The sequence below is a fragment of the Bombus pascuorum genome, chromosome 1 (genome assembly GCF_905332965.1).
Source record: "Bombus pascuorum chromosome 1, iyBomPasc1.1, whole genome shotgun sequence".
Taxonomy (NCBI): Eukaryota; Metazoa; Arthropoda; class Insecta; order Hymenoptera; family Apidae; genus Bombus; species Bombus pascuorum.
In genome coordinates, this window is record NC_083488.1 from 11,632,371 (window position 1) to 11,656,802 (window position 24,432).

General features: G+C 32.2%; 5 protein-coding genes across 13 annotated transcripts in view; 3 read left to right on the forward strand and 2 right to left on the reverse strand.

The window, feature by feature from the left end:
* Window positions 1-8,271, forward strand: part of LOC132904638 (uncharacterized) — a 394,190-nt gene extending 385,919 nt beyond the window's left edge. For 5 of the 8 annotated variants that reach the window (XM_060955304.1, XM_060955323.1, XM_060955332.1 and 2 more), the window contains 7 exons: window positions 215-668; window positions 911-1,175; window positions 1,576-1,945; window positions 2,150-2,439; window positions 2,627-2,860; window positions 3,081-3,231; window positions 5,246-8,271. In XM_060955304.1, coding sequence (XP_060811287.1) covers window positions 215-668; window positions 911-1,175; window positions 1,576-1,945; window positions 2,150-2,439; window positions 2,627-2,860; window positions 3,081-3,231; window positions 5,246-5,499 — 2,018 coding nt within the window. In that variant the 3' untranslated portion in view covers window positions 5,500-8,271. Of the gene's footprint in view, window positions 1-214; window positions 669-910; window positions 1,176-1,575; window positions 1,946-2,149; window positions 2,440-2,626; window positions 2,861-3,080; window positions 3,232-3,847 lie in introns of all 8 variants that reach the window. The other 3 variants (XR_009657643.1, XM_060955342.1, XM_060955350.1) reach the window with 3 other exon arrangements.
* LOC132904675 (bumetanide-sensitive sodium-(potassium)-chloride cotransporter) overlaps window positions 1-24,432 on the forward strand; it is a 202,168-nt gene that overhangs the window by 155,683 nt on the left and 22,053 nt on the right. The window lies entirely within an intron of this gene.
* LOC132904736 (CD63 antigen-like) lies at window positions 8,860-19,326 on the reverse strand. Of its 2 annotated transcripts, none has more exons than XM_060955461.1 (5): window positions 19,112-19,326; window positions 10,580-10,768; window positions 10,307-10,483; window positions 9,980-10,183; window positions 8,860-9,776 (listed from the first exon to the last, which is right to left on the reverse strand). In XM_060955461.1, exons 1-5 carry the CDS (start codon window positions 19,169-19,171, stop codon window positions 9,702-9,704), a joined length of 705 nt encoding a protein of 234 aa, XP_060811444.1. In that variant the 5' UTR covers window positions 19,172-19,326; the 3' UTR covers window positions 8,860-9,701. The 2 variants fall into 2 exon arrangements, with proteins under 2 accessions (XP_060811444.1, XP_060811449.1); XM_060955466.1 differs by lacking the exon at window positions 19,112-19,326 and adding an exon at window positions 17,169-17,352.
* On the reverse strand, window positions 19,668-22,995 carry LOC132904731 (23 kDa integral membrane protein-like). Its single transcript, XM_060955449.1, has 5 exons — window positions 22,596-22,995; window positions 21,132-21,320; window positions 20,757-20,921; window positions 20,457-20,672; window positions 19,668-20,386 (listed from the first exon to the last, which is right to left on the reverse strand). Exons 1-5 carry the CDS (start codon window positions 22,656-22,658, stop codon window positions 20,210-20,212), a joined length of 810 nt encoding a protein of 269 aa, XP_060811432.1. The 5' UTR covers window positions 22,659-22,995; the 3' UTR covers window positions 19,668-20,209.
* On the forward strand, window positions 23,481-24,288 carry LOC132904777 (protein FAM177A1). The gene is made up of 3 exons (XM_060955480.1): window positions 23,481-23,699; window positions 23,768-23,890; window positions 24,021-24,288. Exons 1-3 carry the CDS (start codon window positions 23,628-23,630, stop codon window positions 24,270-24,272), a joined length of 447 nt encoding a protein of 148 aa, XP_060811463.1. The 5' UTR covers window positions 23,481-23,627; the 3' UTR covers window positions 24,273-24,288.

Here is a 24,432-nt window from a genome sequence, read left to right on the forward strand (position 1 = left end):
TTCGTAAAAGAATTAAGGATATGATATGACTTGAAAGAGCCAGAATTAAAATAAGCATTATGCTTATCAGTGAAATGTATAGCTGAAGTATTCACAATGGTCATACGACAATTACCCGTGTTACTCGTTATATCTGCAATACCATTATAGTATTAACAATTAACACAAATTCTAAGATAATAAGATTAAAGTAACGCTCACCGCGATAATTCAGCACAAAAACCGTCAGAAGAGGAAGGTAGCGAGAGTCCAGAAAGTGGGAACAGAGACGAGGGTTATTCAACAATGTCCAGCGACGTACAGGGTGAGGGTGCTCGACAGGAACCATCCCGAGGGTTAGAAGATCTAAAGGAGGCGACAGACGAGACCGAGGCAGACGTTTCACCGGATGCACGGCTGGTCGCCCTCGACGCTGGCGACCCGGACGTGCTGTTTTTGCCGTTGAATCTCACCGTAGGAATAAATCCACGTCACAGTTATCCCCCTACCAAAGACTTGCTGCCGTATCAGCACGTGATGCGCAGCTTCTCCGACAGTCATCTATGCCTCAAGCTGACCACTACAACCAATTTCACGCCGTACAAGCTACCAAGCCCCATGGGATCCTCTTCTCTTCTTCTAGTCGAAGAAGAAGGCTGGGATGCCGAATATGTGCAACAATGGCTCAGGTTCGTTTATAATTTCCTAATTACTTCCCTGTCCTTTTTTTCCTGTAATCATTAATCACAAATTATCAAATAAAAATGTAATATGACTTTTTTGTTTACTTTTATTAATTTACTTTTATTGGAAATTGATCGTGATGATCAAAATGGTTTGATAGCTTAAATTCGACTTAAAATTGAATATATGTAAAACACAATGGTATGGATTGAAAAGGAAAACAAATTGAAATTTTTGCAAACCAAAGGTTGGACGACAGCAGAAGTGCTCAACAACATCGAGATCACCTCGAGTTGGAATACGACAGAGCAGAATTGGAAGATTGGAGTTTCTCGTTGTCCACCGAGGACCTTGTTCAAAATGAATCTACGGTATGGAAGGAACCCTCCACCACTACCACCCCAGCTCTTCCAGCAATCAAGGAACATAATCCTTTGGAATTGGAAGAAGACGCGAATGAATGTTTGTGGAATGGTGCCAGTTATCTTGCTGATAGAACAGGAGGCGAATTGGTAAGAATAGAAAACAACATTGCTTTTTTATATCTTCTTCAAATTAGATATGGTTTTAACAATTGATAAATTTTCGATAGAACTCCATTTATACGAACTTTCCGGTAGAAAGCTAATTTATGTAATTTGATTTCATATAATAAAAGTCTACTGATTCTCCGTTTTATGATTTTTCATTCATATGATAAGAATTTACGTTCGGTTGATTTAAGTGGATTTAAGTGGATTAAATAAATGGATTTAACTAACAAGAGTTAATTTAACCGGGTATTAAATTCAACTTGGTTCAAATAACTGGAGTTTATATAAACAGAGTTCTACTTAGTCTTAAATTAGGCTATTCGTTAAACAATGCAATTGTATACAATTTTTATTTGGGAATCTCTTGTTCGTTACCTAGGTTGCTCTTCTTATGGATGCCAGGGCGACTGGGTCGTGGCCATACGCTACGAGTCCTGGTGCTTCCTGGAGCAGCGAAGAAGGAGCATTTGAAAATTCCAGCAAACGATCCTCTGCGGCGTTATCCGGCTGCAGCGATGATCCAGACTCTCCATCCATTGGCACGGATTTCACCAGAGACTTTTACAGACTGGTAAAGTTCGAGAGTACGAAAAGCTTGGCAAGCACATCGTCGAGAAGCGGAAGACCTCCACCGGACAGGGAACAAGCATTGCAGAGCGTGTTGTCCTTTATCGCTGAACAACAAATGTATTTGGCTGAATTGCCAAATAATCTACTAGAACATAATAGTGCAACTCTTGCAACGGAAGGTATATTCTTTTCATGTCTATATGTCGTATCGTTATGTTTGCTGTATTTTATTATTTCAAAATTTATTCCTAAGTTCACGTGTCACAACACAAAATTAATGGTACAATTCTTAGCAACAAAAATGTTGGAAGAAAAGAATACTTAAGAAAGCTAATAACGAAATATCTTGGAACACGGATTAAAATTGAATATTATGTAAAAAGTTCTAGAGGAAACCGAACACAAGGACGAGTCTGGAACCGAGGCGATGTGCGCCGAAATAGAAACATCTGTCGATCAAGATAGCAGCAACATCGAGAACGTTGCTGAAACGAGCAGTAACGACGATTTGCTCGATCAGATACCCGTACCCTCTTTAGCGCCGGAGGAGAGAATAATCAGTGCGGTAGCTTGCAATGGTGGTGTTTCTTATACTACGGTCGCGCCGTCTGAATTAGGTGCCGTTCCCGAGGAAGACGAGGAAGCTGCTACTTCCTCTACACCAAGCACAGTTGTAAGTTCTATAGTAAAAATTTGAAACGAAAAATCATAATTTAAAATTTGAAAATTTACATCCTTGTTTTAAATTTTATTTATGTGCTTTCTCCAAAGCTTTATGGTTAAGTGTTTTATGTATAATATTGAAAATTTAGTTCAATCCTTATTGCTCGGACAGTATTTTGACATTACGTTTTCATTAGGTAAGTCCAGCAAGAGCACCGCTATTAGTTGAAGGCAGGGACAGATCGCTGAGCTTTCACGAACGTGCCACGTCGAAAGATGTGATAGATGAACTGAATCGAATGATCAGAAAAGGTGAAGAGAACACCGTTACCCAAGAAAGCCAGGTGCCGCTTGAAAAATTGGATCTCGCTTGCTGCTGTCCGACTGGATGGGTTCACGTTGAACGAGATATTGACTTTACCGACCCAAAAGTGAGTACTGGTCGTAAAAAATTCAACAGTTATTTTAGCCAGTTAACTGCGACTCGTCGTCGCTTGTATTTATTGACGTACTCCATGACCTAAGCCGATGGGAGATTTCTAAAACTAAATTCTGTAGTTAACTGGTCAATTAGAAAATTGCGAATTTAAATTTATAAAATAGCAATTACCTAATTATCATTTTTTTCACATAAAATTGATATTTCTCCAGGCAAGAGCCAATTTATTAGACGTGATGCTAGAAAGCAGTGAAAGTTCTTCGGCGACATCGAGCAGCGGATCAGCCGGAAGTGACTCGGGGGATGAACCACCTGATTATCGTCACTTGCATAGACTACACCGATACCGACGACAAAAGAAAGGTATTTATTAACAATCCCTTAGTAGTACATCTTCTTGTCCAATCTTGCACATCACTCTGAGATACTTTCTCCTATCTATAAAGTGTATCTTTCGCTGGATACAATATAATTCAACAGACACAAAGGTTATTAAAATAAAAGATTTCAAAGCTTGCGAATCTCGACCATACTTTCAATTTCGACGTCTTTCTGCCTCTCGTTCAATATATACATGTTTCTTCTTCCAAGGATGCATTGTGAAACAAAGAATCGCTTCCGCTTATCATATTCGAAATAACATTACTAACAACAGTATCAAAAATCACGCTACTATACTCCAATATGTGAAATAATTTATTTGACGTAGAATGTGTTCATTTAAGAAATATTTGAATGTATTTAAAGTAAATGGAAAAGGTTAAATAAAAATAATTGCTCAGTGCCGTTTTAAACTTTCACGGTAATAAGTATGTATATTAGCGTGGATTGAACACCAACACGCATTAACACGTCACGCTATTAAGTGGCTTTGGCCGATTAACACCCCGTCACTGTACAGTTACAAAAGAAAACGGAACATGAACACGAACGCTGGTAGCCCTCGCTGTACATAGCCTTTTCCACGTTTTCTGTTCAGATGGTAGCTCCTACGCGGTGTGCTTTGATTGTCACAAGAAAAGCTACGTAGTTCGGCTTAGTGACGATCAGTTTCTGTAACCGACATGCCAGTTGGGAGGAATCGTTTCACCGGGACCTATTTTGGCCTGATCCAACGTGAACTGTACGGCTACAACGGATTTTCTATTGGCTTACTAACCGATTATTAACCAGAAGACGTTAGAACGAATTCGTTACGAGTCACCTTTACGCAATTCCATCTTTGCTATTAAACGAATGAAAATCCGATATATATATATATATCTGATAAATTCCGATTTAACGTCGGTTAACACATTACGAACGATGCGTTTGACAATTTTTTATATTACATATATTTTTTGTTTTATTATTTTTAAATATTTAATAAAGGCAATGTCTATAGTTTTTCCTGAAAATTTGTCCGTAATGTGTTAATAATGTTGTTATTTATTTATTTATTTTTTTTACACGTACAAAATAACGTTCGTTATTATTTAGGATGATTTTGTAACTAGAATATACGTGAAATTTGTACGCAGATACATAGTAAGTTTGATTAGTTAATAAAATAGAACAGATATTTGAAAATTGTTTTCGTATTTAAAAATTACATGTTATGTAAATACTTCTCTATTGTTCTATTATTTATTATATATTGTCATTGTATCTAATATAACTGCGTCTGGAATTGCGTCAAGGATTATATAAAACAGTTACTTTCTCTCTCATTCTGAAAAGTACTACTACTGGTTGATTTCCGTCATTGGCAGGTGTTCGACTTTTCCACTATTTCTATTTCGATCATTTTCCTATTATTCGTCATCTTATAAGAAAAAGCACGGAAGTAAGACACAAACCTTACATACCTAGTACATTAACCTTTAGCATAATAATTTTCATATATAAATATCTCATTTTCATTTGTTTCAATCACGTCAAGTTATTCGTGGCAGACAAACAACATGTATTTGCAGGTAAATAACCGAAAAAGAATCAGTTTCTTTCTAAACATATCAACGTTACATAGCAGTGTTTCCAAAGTTACTTCTACGTAAATAAATTTTACAAAACATATCTGCAACTGTGCTGTTTGGCTGTCACGAAATGAAATCGTACATGGAAAATCGAGCACTTGCCAATATTTAAAACTCTCCATACGAAAGTACCCATTCATGAGAGAGATCAACAAACGATCACGTGGCAATGGAAGGCAGAGAAAAAATGGACAGATACGTTATGATAAAGGAGAGTGAGGGAGAGAAAGAGAGAGGAACGTGATACGTGTAAGAGTGCTAAGCCGAGCTACTCTGTGTCTGCTAGAGCCGGTATAGGAAGAAAGAGAAAAGAGATCAAGTGAGGTCTGAGGCATGTTGACCCGCTGCGCTTGGTTTCTCAGCATCGGCGGCCCAGGCACACCGTGTGCTGCGATTGCCGTCAACCTGGGGTTCATCGAGGCCGTCGATCATCGGACGAGGTGACGATTTCTTTGTGCGATACGGAGACAAGGAGCGTGAAGCTGTGGCCTCGTTTGACTTCCTCGACGAGATCGTGGCACCTTCCTCGACAGGCTCGAACGCTAGTCTCATCGATTTGGATGACACACCACCTACAGAGCTTCGTAGCGACATCATGAAGCTTTCTCCTCTCTAGGATCAGCTTCGACGTAGAAGTCTATCGTAAAATTGCACGTTGACGCGATGGGAGCACTCTTGTAAGGATGGGAAAAATATCCTGTTCTAATTGTAGGTCAGCGCGCACGCTTTGTTACACTATGGTGAACTTATGCTGCGCCGGTGTTAAGCTTCAATGCTGTATCAAAAGTACATAAGTACATGAAACTGAAATCTACGAAAACAAATTGTATTATAACATCTTGAACGGTACATTGATTTCTTTTTATTATTCTTGTTAAGTCGCGCGTACACTTACATTACACGTACACTTATAGCGAGTAATTTGCATATAATTTCAATGGTAACGTACAAGTTGCTCTTCTTGTACGAATATATTCTACGGGTGTTTTGCTAAGGGTCAGTATAGTGTTATTGCGACGATATCTATTTATTTTTGTTAAATTACCCCAAAACTCTTCGACAAAAATTTTCAACAATGTGTATTCTTTTTTCATGATATAACATATAGAGAACATTCTATAGTATAAAAAAGAATTTTTTTATACTCTCTTATTACTTTGAATCATACCTGCTTTTTGGATAAACATGGATATTTCTGCACAAAATTAATTATTAAATAAATTAACGAAATAAAAGCCACTAAACGTAGGTACTGTTATATTGTTTGCCTATTTATCATAGAGATTCTCAAGATGTACATCTTTCTTTGGTGTCTAATGACTTGCTACTTGTTATCACATTCGTAAATATTCAAATCTGTAAATAGGATATTGATTTTCTTATAAATAAGAATAATTATTCATTATCTACTTGCATCTTGAATACCATGGTGTATTAAGGTTTTTATAAATTTTTAGATATGAATATAAATTATTATTGAGATAATCACAATATAAAAAATATTGTTTTGACTTATGATAAAAACTTAGGTATATAATTTCTAGAATTAATGCTCATCTTTTGTTTGAAAACTTCCTTTGAACAAAACGTTGGATGAATTTCCTTTTATCTTTTCTTCATATATATAAAAAGTACTAGAACAATTTATCATACTTGAAGTATGCTCTTGCTCACAAGATGGAAGTAGACTCCTTAATGATTATATACACATAAACATTAAAGTATGGATAACATTATCTAAGAGGTGGTCTATACATATATACAAAAAAATACTATTAGTGTAATATGTACAGTATATATGAACTATCATGAGAAAAATATCATAGACTGGAACTATGATTATAGGTTACTGTACACTTGAATACATATTTCAAATAGTACTTCCATTGATGATCTTGGCAGGATCATAAAATATCAGGTGATCTTAACAATATCTACTTCTTACGCACATGAAATTTAATTTACACTTTTAATATACGTTTCATAAAGAATTTTAAAGGTTCAGAAATCGATTACAACAAATCATGATTGGAACGTATCTTTAAAATATTTAGATAGAATAACTGTTTCTACATTTTTCAAACCAAAACATATAATTTAAAGAATGCGATGTCGCGTATTATCTTCCCAAAATTGAGCTTAGAAAAATTTAGATTAAGAGTACTCGACGATTTTGTATGAATATGAATTTGTACTCTTCTTCTTCGTCGATCATCAATAAACGTTGAGGACATACTCTAATATCCTGTTGTTGATATGAGACACGTGTTATATGTACGCTATGAGTGGATATAACCTTCTGTTCCGTCTTCAACGAAAATATATTGAATGTATTACTTATGATCTGTAAGATAAAATAGAAGAAGTTCAAATTCAAACGGATATATTTAAAATACGCTCGGCGAACGAGTCACACCTAGATGATAGAAATAACGTAAGTAAAAAAAACTCGCAACAGAAAAATAGTAACGCTATGATCAAAACGCCGTACCAAGTAGATAATTTCGTCATAATTTGTACAAGATAATTCACACTATTTCAAGAATATATAACGTTCGAGATAAATCGTTAACTTGCGTTATGGTCAAATTACTAGAAATAATATAGTTCATATAACGTTTAAGGTATCAAACCGATAGAAATTGAAATATTTTACATGTAGGTATATATATATATATATATTAAATTATATAATATATATATATGTATTAAACACGATGAATATTTTCAATATTGAAATGGAGACTGTACGAATATAGAGTTGTATTTTCCATTAGTCCATTTTTTACACACAATTTCTTATTACCATATATACAATGTGTATGAGACTAGAATAATTAATTCATCCTTTATGCATATGTTAAAAGAGATAAAAAATACTATACATACATATTATACTGAAACCCAGTATATTATTATTGTTTATATCTAATGATTACATAAAACTTTACCACATCGCTAATTTTAATATCTAATAACTACAACGAAGAAGTTCCAAACGAAAACAACTTATATCCTGCAGTCTCAAAGTAATCGTTTAATGATAGTTATAAGGTACGTGTGAGATGCATTATATTGAAAATGCAATGATTAAAGCACTGATCCTCTATCCCAATTGACAGAAAGAAAATCAATCGATAGATATAACTCGTGATTGGGACATTGTAAATAGTATGTATTATAGCACAACAGATGTAAGTTATCCTCTCTTGAACTTAATAAATAACGACAATATAACGAATGTAAAGGCGCATATTCGATGTTCAATCTAGAAAACCGTTCCTATAAAAATACTATTGATACACATATAAATATTATCAGTCCACTCAAACATATTGTCCATTAAGATAGACAAATATTTCAATAAATAATAAAAGTAATTTAATTATGTGAATGTTTCATTTGCATGTAAATAGCTGTGTGACGACACATGAGTCATAGGACGAGGCGAAGTGAGAGCGACTCATGTTGTTGTTGTGCCTCGGATCACGGATACCGCTTAGACTCACGAAATTAGAGCTAGATTATCTCCAGGCAAAAACAATGTCGCCGTTGAGGGCAACCGTCGTTTCAAAACGAATTTGAATCTTCCGACTCCCCCCAACCAGTATAAATAAGCAGACACGATCGCGAGCGAGAACATTATCGAGCGATTACCGAGTTATTTTATGAATCATTATTAGCGAGCTATTATCGAGTCATCCTCGAGCGGTCTATTAAATCTGCGTGAATACGTTGTACGAAAGTCTATTAACGGTATCGATTATATTTGTACCCAGATTATTTATTCTAAATAAACTTGACGGTTGCAGCAGCAATCATTCTAGCATTAGATATAACGATCCATTCATCATCCGCCACAGCTGTAATAGTTAAATACTAATGCATAAATTAAAAGTATAATCTCAAGTTTCGTAAAATGTAAGAGTAATTTCTTTTAGAAAGACAAAAAATAATATGTTAATAATCTTAAAACTTTGGATCAAATAAATTTTATTACAAGAAATAATATATATTTCGACATCCTCTGAGAAATATAGTGAATGTGTGCTGTACAAATAACAATATAAACAGTATTTTATAAAAGCATCTGAAAGCACTATGTAATACATATGTATTTTTTAAAATATTATAAAAATATTTTCCTATGATAGTCGCAGAACTACATTATGCAATGTGACTTAACTTATTGTTTTACCAGAATATTCGGTAATGTTTAATTTTACATTATAAAAAATGATCTGATATTCTGGTGCATCAATAACAATTTTTGCTAATTGTGTGCAAAAGACGTTATATTACATATATATATATATATATATATATATATATATGTATATATATATATATATATATATATATATATATATGTATGTATGTGTGTGTGAATATATACAAAAATTATACAACAAGAATAGGCATGAAATGTATCGAATCTCTAGAAACGTTTTGCACCAATTATTATTATTAATGACAGGTTATCAGTAATACAATTATTTTATTTGTCGTACATAAAAAAAATATATCCAATTTAACAGAAATGTACCAAAATTAAAAATCTATTAAATAACATGTTTATACATTTCATATTACATACCAAAGTCAAAATTTAAACAAAAATTGTGCTTCAACTTACAAAAACAGGCACTTTTCCCGTCTTCATTTTCATTGATCTACCATTTAAAAAAATATCTAAATTTGTTTTCATAGAATAACTGCACTTCTTCTGTCACTTAAGATCAAATTATTAATGGTAGTGTTACCAATTATATTACTTTTCGTTTTTAATATATATTTCTTTCAGCTATCTTTGAACTCTTACACTCTGTAGCCTCTGCGTTGAGCGTTCCTTATAGAATTTGCCAAGCAAAGTGCGAATATGATTCCAATCAACTGAAATATGATATACATAATTTATATACAGATTTTACATATTCCTGCTATATTTTATAGTCGCTATACTTTATATTGTACATATACATAAAATATAGAAGAAATTATAAAATATCGTGAAAATCGGCACAAATACGGTTTCACTAGTTTTATTTACGACTAACGCGATATTTACTGAATACAGCGATAAAAAAAGAACTTACCTCAACACCGGCAATAGCAATAGCTAAGCTGCCAAGTATAGTTCCAGCGTTCGAGATAGCTCGCTTTAGTTCTGACAAACAGCCTACTGGATACGCATCGCTTGAAGAGCAGGTTTGTTTTTCTGTTAAGCCACAGCAACTTGGCGGAATAGAGAGGTTGTGAAGACTGAAATCTTTCGGAGAATAGACACCACAGCAATGCAACTGTACAAAAGCAATCCGAATTTGATATATCATAACGTTTTCAAATAGGATGTTTTTCGATAAGAAGAATGTTTTTCAAAAAACGAATACTTTCTTTCATTTAAAAACGGTAAAATTACTTACGCTACTCTGCACAATATCAATCACTTTTGTGCTTTCTTCGTTCACACCGTAATTTTTGAATAGCTTCTCGTAGTTCTCTGTGATATCAACCTTGTCATCGTTGTTTTTAATAACAACAAACACATAAACAGCAACTGCCACTTGCAAGATCAAGATGAGCAAAAGGAACGATGCGAACTAAAAGAGGGAAATAATTTGTATCTCATTAAGTACTATCTTTATAATAAAATGTTAGGTGGAATTTCAAGTGATAAATATAATCAATATATTTACGGTAATCGTCATGCAATGACTCTCCCGGATGGCACCACAGCATCCGAAAAATGATATTACGAAGATTATGCTGCCGATAACGATCAACGTTATCGATGGGAATAAAAGATTGGTATCAATGTGATCGGTTATTTCTGACACTTGCAGATGTACAATAACGCCAAGAGTTAAAATAGCCAATCCACATATCTGCAACACATAAAAATGTCAAGGATGAACAAAAATTCAATTTAAGTAAATATAATACAAAATATAATATATGTCTAACATACGAAATATAAAATTTACAAAAAATATCAATTAGAGGGGTTATTTGATAATATTTAATATTATTTCATTTTAAATTAATTTTTGTGCCACTTTTAATCGATTGGATCGTCGAGTTTCTAAATATATATACCGATTGAAGGTTAAGATAGCAACTTATTACATCACATTGCACAATATTAACCGGTTGGCATTGAACATTCTGTAGACAGTACATTACGGTTGCAACCGTCTGTAGATGAATTTAGGTCACCTTCCAGGTGCGAGCCAGGTGGTAGTTGAACGGACTTCCAACAAAGTATACTGACAATAGACCTCGAGCAAATCAGAATCTTTTCAATAAGATACACGTTCAATCGTATAACTTGCACAAAAGAAATGAGCAACCAAAAAAGCAGATAATAAATATCGTTAGACAAGAAAAAAGAAATGTTAAAAATTCCTATAGTAATATCAACGGACTTTTTTATCAAAAAATCATTGCCTTTCTGTAATGTAAATTATCTGCACTCCATGTTACTTACAAATTTATCAAAATCGTCGATGATTCAAAATAAACAGCGAAAAGAATATATTCTCATTGATAATCTCATTGATAAAACAAGATCAATAATAATGTTATCTGCTTGATATTTGAAATGTTTTTTAGACAAGAGATAAGAAATATCTACAACGTAACATACGTAAGTCTTTCTGACTAATACAATCTAAGTAATAAAATACTAAGTAATACGATCCTGCATGTCATTGTTATGATTATATCGAAATATAAATTTTGATTGATATAAATATCTTTTTTTAATCGGATAACTAACTTCACAATAGATACTCTTCTACGAAGCCATGTTATCATAGGAAAGTTTTCTAAAATTAACGTTTTAAGAATTGTAAAAATATAATGCAATTAATAAAACGGAGTTATTAATTTTTTCTATTTTACAGATAACATCAAATCTTTCGTAGAATTTTACTACCGATCAAAAATATAATAATAATTGCTACTGTAAGATGTAAACTGTAAGCGATCGTGGATATTAAGCAATCAATGATAAGATATTGCTATAAAGTACAATTATTTGATTAAAGTAGGAAATAGACCGATAAACGTTTCAGTGAAATTGCGATTGCTCGAAGTTTCGTTTAGATTAGATGTGCAGAAATATTGATCATGGCATCGAGATCAAATAAATAACTTCTTAAAATATTAAATTGAAAAAGAAAGCAATCTCGAGGACCACTACTTCGGCAACGTCTAATCACAAAATCGGTTATGAGTCACTTGAGGTCACGCAAAATCGAATAGAATTAAAAATTCACGATATTGAATTTGTCAAAATTAATAGACGAAAAATTGTTGTCGTGTTTATGAACAATCAAAAATAGCTTTTCTAGGTTCTATTGGTTCTAAACCATACATCATTGTGCTCGCTATCAGAACAATTCATTTTCACAGGTCAAATTAAAGAAAGAGATTCTAATGCAGCATAACTTTCTTTTTTAGAACTAGGTGAGATTCTAGTTTTAAAAGTTAAATTATATTTCACGAGAACAAACAAATCAATGGTTGCACTTCGCTTGAGTAAAGCCAATTGCATATCAATACGTAAATACGCCGTTTGTATCCTTGACACTTTATATTGTAGTACATTTCCTTTGTGTATCGCGTATGTTTGAAACTATTGTGATCGATGCTGAGAGCCGGACATGTGCGAATGTCTGTCACGCAATTTTTAGTCCGCGACGTGAATTTATCATTTGAAATCTGCTTATAATTCTTCGGCTATAGCTTCCTTGAGTTAGAGGACTGTACACTTCGATCTAGTTGAAGTAGTTATTCTCAAGTTATTATTATTATTATTATTATACAAGATTCTACGGTAGATTTTAAAGAATCGAGAACAATTTGAGGATCGATGCACAGACTCTTAAATGATTAATGCCTGACTCGGAGGAGCTCATGGGAATTCAAGACTGATTCTAAGTGGCGTGATGTATTTTTTCGGGGATAAATTCTAATAAAAATAGAGCGCAACGGCAAGTTATTTAATCTATGCATTATTCAGAAATTATGATACTATGCTTTTCTCTATCACTCTCGATGATGAAACATCAATATATTTACAAGCTGTCTACGTATTTCCTTCGATTCAATTCCCAATTATTATCATCCTACCTTTGACCAGAAAAAAAAATATGTAAATTGTTGAACTCCAATTAAAATGTGTTGTTAATTGGTTATACATCCATAAAATTAATCTTATTTTGTTTAATATTTTTACTTAAATAAAAATTTGTATATGAGTCTATAATGACGAAGATGATTGAAACATAGCGTCATTCGAGAGAAAATTATCATGATAATTATAACGTCGAAGGTGTCTCTCACTGTAGGAATTAAGAGTTAAGTTTTTGAAGTCATATCAAGCTGGTTTAATCGGACGCAATATTCCCAGACGTGATAACATGAATAGTCAGAGAATAGAGAACGCGCAGGCTATATACTTGATCGCTCATACTAGATGACATCATTCTATTCAACATATGCCTCGGTACTGAGTTCCGCTGAAACAACATACGTCTCTGCCGATGGAAATAAGTTTTGAATTGACTTTGTCTGGACTGTATGTTCTTTTAACTTGCAGTTTGTTTCTCGTATTCATTTATATCTCCAACCGAACAAAGATTCTTTTTGAATGAAGAGCCAAGGTCTGCCATCTGGAACTTTCTAAATGAAAATCGTGTAAAAGTAGTTTGTAGCTTGAAATATTTGAAAAACAATTCTGAACAATTTTATAGATAATACCAAGTTTTCCAAGAAATCAGCAGAAATATAATCGATATTCAATAACACAGAGTTTATCTTGAGATCGTAATCAATGATTTAATGAAAAACTATAAAGCTAAATACAGTACTATCTAAGCTACTTTTTTAATAATAATGTTATTTTACGTTATTTACGTTAATAGCAACGTTAACAACAAATCATAATATATTATCAAATAATTGAAAGAGACAGTGTAGACATTCGGAAAGATCAATATTTTAAACAGAAAATATTATTTATATATGTTAATACATTTCACATTTCCGAATAGGAAAAAATATTCTAACTCCAATAATAGTTCGTTTTGTGAGTACATAAATCAATTTAGCCGTTAAGCTTAATGCTTGCAGTTAAAACTACTATTAGTTTCAGAGAACGATACTTATTGGCACGTTATTGCTGTTAATTGACGATATAAAGTATCATCGTTCTATCATCTAGCGTTCTTTTAAACATGTAATGCCGCAAAGTATAAGTTAAAACGAAAAAGAAGAAAAAAAATATATTTTCAACTGTGTCACGTAATGGAAATCGTTTCAATTTCAGAAAAATCAACTATCTTGCTAGTATTTTAGAACGCTAATAAAACCTGTTTTCGGTTTGAAAAACAGCGAAGCCTTGAAAAGTGTTCCGTCGCGACACAAAAGAAACGTTGCCAAACGTGCAACGTCTCTTTTTTTCTTTTCTCTGTTTGAAAAATCTCACACGCGCAGCTACGTTTGTAATACCTGCGCGCAAAATACCCGAAATATACCAAAACGCAGATGAGTCAACATTTCCAGGACAAGGTTTCTGGCGCATATATAATCAAGTTCGCGATAACAAAACTATAATGAAACGAGATACAGTGGTCGAAATTTATGAAAGATTGTGAAAAGCAAACGGAACCGGTTATTTCACCATTGATCCGATATTTATCTCTATTCTTAGAAAGAGTAAAATCGTGTACTTCCCTGTTGCGGCGATACTTATCTTTGTGAAATGCTACAAAAGTCGATCCACTGCGTTCCACGAATGTGTTAAAAAATTACGAAAACTATGTTCATGTACGCCTTTATATGTTAGCTTATTACCATGATTCCTTTTTACACAAGTCGATTCCTCAAATAAATTTTAACATAAAATTAATTGTTTGTATATGTATATAGAGTAATATAGATGATGATTTTAAGGTAGAAATTTTGCGTAAGATTAATCGCTAATATTAAATACACAATGTAAATACGATAGAGCAGGTTTATATGATAATAATATATTAAATAACTACATAAAATAAATAGTGCAACCTTGCTTTGTAGATCAACTAATTTATCGTGAATATTTTCTTTTTTACATTGCTGCTTCGTATGAATTATTGATCGCGTAGAAACTGGTAAAACATTTGGAGTACATCATGCGTTAGTATGTGTAATGTATATCATAATGTTTCACAGAATACAGAATGAGATTTAAGTTTATCTTCGATAGATTCGATAGCTGACTAACGTGTCAGGCAATCTTTTTTACTCGTGTTGGATTAATTGCCTGATTAGGGAGAAAGAGTTATCAGCGATATACTAAATAGATGAATTGTATACATCGATTGTTTGGCATACAAAGAATCTAGCTCAAGTTATTTCAGTCAAACAATCAGTCTGATTGATTCTTTTGATTCGTTTATGTAACGAATTAAAATTTTAAAATGCTAATACTTAAATATTATCTCATTCGTCAAGCTATTGAGGCAACCTCAGAATTTCAGTCAGTTCTACGTGCCAATTTTGTATAGGTTTCTGTGCCAAAAATTTATCTACAATATAGAAATCACATAGTGGACAATTTAATCTCTGTTTATCCGACGCTAGACGTGCTTGCAATATTGTACTTTTTCATAATGGACAAAGACAAAGGAGACAATGTGCTACCGATCGCATGATTACGTTTCATACGTGATGATTTCACAGTACCTCGTGGTACGCTCGAAAATTACTACGTTACATAAAAGATCTAATACAAAAGACTGTGAGTAAAAAAAAAGACTATGTATCATTATATACTATATATATCTACAAAAGACTATATATTATTATATGCATTATATGTATCACTATATGGTCAGAAATGCAATGGTTAGAAAAGCAAGATTTGATTGAAATGATGAATACGGTTATGTGGTGGAAGTATTTTTCTGATTGAACCATTCTTTTCCAAATGTTGATATATATATTCAGAAACTATACAAGAAAATCAAGAAAATGCCTTCAATTCACCTAACTTATTCACTGTACACAACTTCTTTACCAAAACATACAGACTATCAAAGAACTTTACGGCACCTCACTAGGAAGCTGTGTTATGTATATAAAAACAAACAATTCAAAGAATTCAATATTTTGTAAAATTATTTTTCGACATTTATTGTGACATATGACAGAATATTACTTTTAGAGAAATAAAAGATATTTATTGTTAAATAGACAAAGCGTAATTTTCAGCTATAATATTTTTATCTTAATATTTCAGTGCTAATGTTACTAGTATTATTATCGACGTTAATTAACACGATTTCAGACTTCCTAGAAAATGACGTCATATATATAAATTGCGAGATATCTCAGAACATGCCCATAATCACGAGCAAATACCGCATGACGCTGAATTTACATCGTGATAGCGATTTAATTTCACACTAGCGTACTCTAAAACTCTACCTATATATGAGTTCTTAATGACACAACGCACAATACAAGAAACGATTCCTTTAATTAACGTAGAGATATCAACAACTATAGTGAAACATACACAGAATATTTCACTTTGCAACGATTCCTATTATTCATAAAGTGTACTTACATAAACGCATCTCATTATATGTAATTTGCATTTTTAACTATGAATTACTGTATGAACTCTGAATTCATCCAATATTATGAAATATTAATGCAAAATATATGTAACATATGTAAAATACATGCTCGAGTTACTTGAATAATATGATAGTGTTTAGAAACGAAATATAAAGGTGCGTTCTTAACGATCCATAAAATGTCAAGGATACTACAGTTCAACCGAACCTTGACTAAAACGTACAATTTAGAGCGGAATTACATCCAGTTCTTCTCTGACTGGAGGGGAGTTCTCTGAAGAAATGACGCAATTCCATTGTAAAACATGCAAACTGTTGTGATCTAATACCCCAGCTTTATCGTGGCAGTTAAACACCAGAACGTGCTTTCTTATTTCTACAACCCGAAAATTCCAACCCCATTTCCTGTTTTTCTCTTGCTCTGTTTCACAAATAGAAAACCAGTTGGTGACTAAACCTAGTCTGAACAGATTCCTTAAGAAATATTTAAAACTCTTTTTAGTACCTTTTTCTCTTTCACTATAAACTATTCCTTTCCTAAATTTAAGAAAGAAGAAGAGCCATCTATAATCTGGACATTTGGTAGGTAAAACAGTTTAAAGGTTTTTGAATCTTGATCTTGCAGAGCTTGTTGGCTCCGAAGTTTACTTACCAAAAATATAAAATTAAAAATAAAAAGCAAATATTTAATACAATCCGAAATGCAACTCATCTTGATCTTTTCACCACTCGATTTTAATGACACGAAATTAAACGACACGATTGAAACAGAAGAGAAACGCGCGTAACGTCACAAGGACGATCGAGACGATACACACACAGATCTAACGAGACGAACGTGGAACGAGCATTAAAAACACCTACGGTTGCTGTATCTACTGAAATACGTGAGAAAAAGTTTCTTCATTCTATCTCTGTTTCTCATCCACCAATGCAACATACACTCATCATTCGGGATTCCCTGGCAACCAATGATTCGCGTTTACGTCATTTGTAAGAGAATGCAAGTTCTTAACATTATATGCAACACTACTATTATTAAAGAAGACAAAGAGAGAAGAACGTGCTTGCGAGAGATCAGCAACGTAACCTTAAGACATAAAATCGTAAAATCTCGATAAGAAAAGAACGATACGAGTTCAGAATGAGTTTATAATCATGCAGTTTATATATCGTCTCCACTGATAATTTGCCAAGAAAAAGTTATGTTTTAGATTACTAAAAATATTACGGAATTTTACTTTTTGATCAATATCGATTTTAAGACTAAATTTTTATCTTGAGATTAAATTATAGAAAAAATTATTGAGGTTGAGATATAGATGTTCTACTTCAACTACTCTATCTAAGCAAACTTTATAAAATCGAGAGTACACCACAGTTCTAATACAACTTGAAACGTTACATCGATTATTTAATATATAGTCGAAAAGAATATACACTCCTTTCTTAACGCCATTCGAAACACACGATATCCCCAGTTGTTGGTAATATTTTATCGAATTGTGCAATGTTATTTATACCTATACATATTTACATGCATGTAACGATATTATAATGCGCATTTAAATTCATCCTACATTTTAATTCGATGTTATTACTATTCATAGTTTGAAAAGATTGAATTCAAAAGAATGCGAAATATAGAATAAATTATTTAGATTTATATCTGTAACTGAAATATATTTGAGAAAAAAAAAAAACATCGCCTAGTGTTGACAGTTCTCGAAAGGCTTGGTATTTTTCAACCACAACGGGCTTTTCTTATCGTATGACTCATGACTCATGGCTTGTCATTTACATTGTCGTATGTTTAAACAACCGTGTAAAACTCTCTCTGACTCAGTATTTGTGACCCACCCTTCACTGTTATCTTTGTTGCTATTTCAAGTACCGTATAATGATTAATATTAAGGAAATATCAAATTTCACAGTTGATTGGCGCGATAATGTCGACGAAGAAAGCGTTAAATTTATTGCGAGATTTCCATAACGTATTGTTATTGATACGCGAGTAATCATAATTAATAACGTTATAACGGCAAAAGAAAAATCATTATTTTTTAGTTCTTGAATAAGAACACGTTAATGAAAGTATTAAAATCAAAATTGTTGAATAAAACCAAATTCACGTATAAAACTTACTAAAATTTTTCGATTACTAAGCTCCTTTTACGTGATTAATAAAAAATCATAAAAGAACAATAGAGTTAAAAGAGAACAATAATCAGTATTCAAAAATAGCAATGATGATTGGTTATAAATCAAATACGGCATAAAATCTATTCGTATCGTACAGTGAAACGACAGGCTACAGTATACTCTTTAGTAAATTACCAACGTATCTTAGAATAATGCTAGAAAAACAGTAACATCATTACACGCTTAAACATTCATTTCATAAACACAGCATTCGCTTTTGTCATTATAGCAGACAAGCTTTTTTCATTTCATTTATCTTTTAATACATTTTTAAATGATAAATCGTTAAACGAGAACACATTGGAAAACTATAAGACACAAATTGAATATTACACCATGGGCAAATAGGAAAGATCGTGAAAATATGTTAGATTAATATTAATATATACTAACCGCAAAGATGAAGTTAAATATGAAAAGCAGGTATTTTATCATTCCTATTCCGCAGCCCATCTTCGTAGCTTTTTTCTTTCCAGCAACTTCTGCTTCGAGAAAATAAATCCGTTAAAATACCAGAAGTGATTCGGAAGACGCGCAGAAAAATGCTCAACAGGTTAGGTTAAAGGACGGCACGAACAAGAACAGCAACACTTACAACACTGACGTCCCGCGTTCAACTGACGCTACTGTTGCTAAGCGAAACCAGTTTCAGTTATGAAGCGTAATAGCGCCGTACCTGTCTTGTCTAGAAAGATAAAAAGCTCTTGTATGAATTTCCCGCTAATTTTGATAACGCGAGTAACATTAAAAAAAAATGAATCGTAGAATATGAAATTGAAGGGTTTACTGAAATTTTTATCGATTAATTTTAAACTTCTTAAAAACACTTCAACATCCGACCTAAGAAACTTCTAGTAGCAAAGATTTTCGTACTCGGAACTTATCGAAACTTAAAGATTTGTTATTTCATTTTATATATACATGAAGATTGGGTTTGATTTACTTACAATTATTTACAAACGTTTATTTTGTTCGTATTAAAAGTATACAAATTTTTAATCAAAGTGTAAATCATATATTACTGACATTCTTGGTATAAGAATAAATCTTATAATAAAAGATTGATTTTCTCGCATTAATATATTAATAATATTTGGTAACATTACTTGATTCTTTGTTAATAATGATTTGCTTACTTTTTTGTGTTTAATTATAAAATGTCTTTCAGCTAAGGAACTTCGTATTTGGTACATTTTGTAAAATGGCACAATATTTTGGCATGAATAGTTTCATAACACCATGCAATGTACATGATATTTTTGTTACTGATATTTATGTTAATATTGGAGAATTATGTATTTAACATATTCAATATAAACGACACTTTTACAGTAAAACAACACGCTAAAAAAAGATACCAAAGTACGACACACGATCTCTATAAAATACTACAATGATTAAAATGAAAGTACTTGTGTAATGGAATACAGCCATAAACAGTAAGTATCAAAATACAAATATTCCTTCTGAAGAGAATAAAAATTCAAATTATCAAGCATCAGACACCGTTTTTGTATATTTTGACTGATGATTCAGAAGATTATCGCCTGTTCCGAAATCTTTGGACGCTCGCTCGAATGACTGAGAGATGACCATCATGTCCTTTCTTCTTTCCATCCTTTCTCGGCATGCTTTTACGTAACATGACATGCATGTTATGAAGCAGACCTAAAAATAGCAATACAATCACATTTCCGATTCTATCTATAGTGGTTAACTGATTAACAGATCTCATTACCTGTAATAATACTGAGCACAGTGCAAGCAAAAAAATATGAAGAAGAATCGATCTAGTACGATTTAATACCACATGCTGGCAACCATGTGCATACATGCTAGTACACACGCCTTTATCATCATTAGGATTTGCAAGTGATGACGTATCGCAACAAGACCAAGGAACTGCATTTTGACTACGATAATCGGCTGGTCCATTTATTCCACAACAATGTAACTAAGAAAGGAATACATAAGTATTTAAATCGAATATGATATGTGATATAAGAATTATATATTATCTTGAAGAAATTAAATATACCTTTGAATGCATACGATCCCAGCGAGACTTATCGTCCGTTATAGCAAGCTCAAATACATGTTCGACATGCGCTATTGGCAACAAATCCACTTGTTCATGTCTAACAAGGGCCCAAATTCCAGCGCTCGTATTAACAATTGTAACAATTATAAGCAGTACAGAAAACTAAATGAAAAATTATATGTTTCTTTATCGAAGGTGGATAAGGAAGGAAATCTTATCGAAGAACAGAAAGCAATATAATGATCAGAAATATATAAACGTATATACTTATACATATATACTTCTAAGTAAAATCCGTTATTATTAGAAAAAAAGAATTTGCAAGCGCTATTAATTGATAATTGAAATAAATAATAATCTAAGGCTCCTTACAATTATAACTTGGCCTCTATTTGTGAAATCTAGGAATTGCCAAGCGCACCAAGCTATCATACACGTTATCAAACCCATCACGACCAATGTTATCGCTGAACCACATACATTGCTAGACGTGAGGGATGAATATTCATACAACTGGTATATGAAATATCCAGCGCAAACACTTTCTATGATACCGCACATCTATGGACAGTAAACAGAAAAATTTTTATCATTTATGGTGTAATACAATGAATTCTACGGTGATAACATACTTTAACATCTGTGATAAGCGATGATTAATTATATCTAATCTCGATGCTGCTTGTAATACGTGAGATTAAAAGTTTCGAAAGAGATTGGATGATAAAACATTCTAAGTTTTTATGAAATAACATTTCTCGCAAATTACGAATTTTGATTTTGACATCGATATTAAAGATCGATTTCATTCTCTTTTCCGTGAACAAATCGGTCTTGACATACTTTAGCACTATCACTCTATCTATATTTCAATTTCAGTTGTTGACTATAGATCAGTTGAACTATAGATCATTATGTTGTTTGTCTATAAGCCCAACACAATATTAAAACCAATGTTATAAATATTTTTAATTAAATTTGATACAGAGTTTTCTTTCAATATATATAATAATATTCTATTGCACAAATTTGCATTCACATATACGGAAGTACCAGTACGAAGGGTTTAAGTTATCGATAATGCGATTATTTTTCTGTGTACACGCGATATTGATATCAAAGCAAACAAAGATTATCTACTAGATATCAAAAACTTATGCGAATATATATAAAAAATTTAGTTACGTAAACTCCAATAATTTTAACAAAAGAAAGCATTCTTTTTTCTTATTTTATTCTTATTTATAAATCAATAGATAATAACATAAAAGGTTACAATTACATTGATTTTAGGAAGACATTCAATATTGACCAAACTATAATGATTTAATTGAGAAAAAAATGCATAATAATTCAGAAGTCGAAACAGTCTTTATGCTGCGTAATTCATTTCTCCAATTATTTTTAAGACATTTTAATTCTAAATGTATAATAAAATTCTTCAATTTTCAACTTTTTTTAATCCTTACAATAAAGAAGAATAAATTTCAGCTGCATATGAATTAAAATCGAATCTCGTAGTAAACGGATACGTAGCAATAACATTCGACTAAAATCGAAATTCGTAGTATAAAGGTTAAAGTGTCCAAAAGAATGATGGGGGAATAGCATAGTAAGTTGGCGGATATCCAATTCCACGACAAATCTGAAACTAGTCACCAACTGCTAAACACTTAATAATAGAATGTTGAAAAACGAAACTGAGAAAAGGTAATATCATTTGATACTTATCTGAGAACTTAAATAAGACAAATTTTCTTTGAGATAACATTAAATCGTAATCCATCGGGCGTAAACACAAATCATTTAAAATAAGGGTAGAAAATTTGCACTTACACCAATAATGATAGCACCACCGATGAGAAAGTACCGTAAACAAACAAGCGTCTGTGCCATCATAAATTTATTAATAGAAATCACTTAAACAACATGAACGGAGGGTGTAGTTAATACAAGCTAAGGAAAAGAAGAAAGTGTCACTATTAAGTATCGAAGAACTGTCACCACGGTGACCACGCGCAAACCTCAGAACTGAACCGACATTCCTTATAGTACTGAGCTACAAACGTAACCAATTATGCTACTAGCCTTATCAATACAATTCGAATGTTATTACTTCATATAAATAATGTACGTTTCATGTTACAATATTTCTTTTTCCTCCCTTTATTCATACCAAAGGATATGTCTATACTTTTGTTTTTCATCGATTAAAATCAAGGATCATGTGTTTTCCACAGACAAGAAATAATGTAGATGCAATAGAGAATTCTGATGCTAAAATACCGACCTCGCCAAAAAATTGATGATTTTTGCGCCCTCTGTAATGAATACATCAAAAATTACATATATTGAACCAGAAACGAAATTCGAAATAAACCTGGCATTTTATGGGACTTCTCGTTAACATATTTTGAAATATCCATTTCCAAAAACAAACTTTTTGTGCAGAATCGATAATGTTGGGAATGACATTGAAATGATAAAGGAGTACTAGAGTTCCGTATTGCGGTATTATATGTATAATACAAAAATGCATTGAATCTTGACGTATTGAATATTTGTGCACGAAATTCCATAACATATCATGTCTATTCTATCATTTGTCAATGACGAAATTTCGGTTTTCTTAATTAATTTAAATCTTAAATGGCCGGTATTTCAGAATATGTGATACAAAATCCCGTAAGATGTCAGATCTATACTATATCTTGTTAGTGCATGTTGATGTGACTGTATGACTCATATAAGAGTGAGTAACAAGCTGTCCGTTGTTTTGCTTACCTAAGATTACAGATGTGAGCTGTCAAAGATGATAAATAATTTAATATAAAGTTGTTATTTCGTAAATAATTAAATTTATCGATTATGGACCCGAGGAAGAATGAAACTTGTGATTTATCGGATGTTATTTTAAACGAAATTGATACTGGCACGCAAGTATGTGATATTATAGATGTAAACATCTGTCAAAATTGTATTTTTATTGAAATATAAAGCAATTTTAGGATCGTAAGTCGTTAAAACGACCAAAGCGTGTATTGCATTTTTCGGATGGTGATTTAGAAGAATATTCTGAAGACGAAACAGATGTACCGCATATAAATGCCACAGTGAATCAAATAGATCCAGTTAAGTTTTATTCCAACTGCTATTACATCGAATAATACGACGTAATTACGTATTACGCCGAATTCTATATATTTTATAAATAGTTTATTTCAATGGATTTTATACTAAATTAAAAAATAAAATTTCTAGAAATCTCTGAATTGGTTACCGTGGGCATGGTATCAAACCACTTCAATTGGTAATAAAGTACTGGAAGGATGTGATTGTGTAGGTGAATGGTTAGCGGGCTTTTTCGGGATTACATCACCCAAGTATCAGTTTGAAATCAATGAATTCTATAGAGTTCAAGCTCTTGAAAATAAAATGCAACGTAAACAGGATTTGGAAATGGGTGGGTGGAATGAACACAGCAAAAATAATATTGTAAATAATGTGCAATGAATGTATTATTAAATTATGTATTTTATAATATTTATTCATTCAATTATTATATTCATAAAGTATTTTATGATTCAATATTGCAAGTATTAAAAAATTTCTAAGTTGTTACAGTGTTAAATATTTTAACAATTATAATCATTTATTTCAATATTACACATAA

Coding starts and splice junctions, on each gene's coding strand:
- LOC132904736 (XM_060955461.1), bottom strand. CDS start 19,171: ATGGGCTGCGGAATAGGAATGATAAAATACCTGCTTTTCATATTTAAC. Junction 10,769..19,111: donor TATTTAACTTCATCTTTGCG/GTTAGTATATAT, acceptor TATGTGTTGCAG/ATATGTGGATTGGCTATTTT. Junction 10,484..10,579: donor GTCATTGCATGACGATTACC/GTAAATATATTG, acceptor TCCCTCTTTTAG/TTCGCATCGTTCCTTTTGCT.
- LOC132904731 (XM_060955449.1), bottom strand. CDS start 22,658: ATGATGGCACAGACGCTTGTTTGTTTACGGTACTTTCTCATCGGTGGT. Junction 20,922..21,131: donor ATAGAGGCCAAGTTATAATT/GTAAGGAGCCTT, acceptor TTTTTCATTTAG/TTTTCTGTACTGCTTATAAT. Junction 20,387..20,456: donor TGTGCTCAGTATTATTACAG/GTAATGAGATCT, acceptor TGCTATTTTTAG/GTCTGCTTCATAACATGCAT.
- LOC132904777 (XM_060955480.1), top strand. CDS start 23,628: ATGGACCCGAGGAAGAATGAAACTTGTGATTTATCGGATGTTATTTTA. Junction 23,700..23,767: donor AAATTGATACTGGCACGCAA/GTATGTGATATT, acceptor AAGCAATTTTAG/GATCGTAAGTCGTTAAAACG. Junction 23,891..24,020: donor CAGTGAATCAAATAGATCCA/GTTAAGTTTTAT, acceptor TAAAATTTCTAG/AAATCTCTGAATTGGTTACC.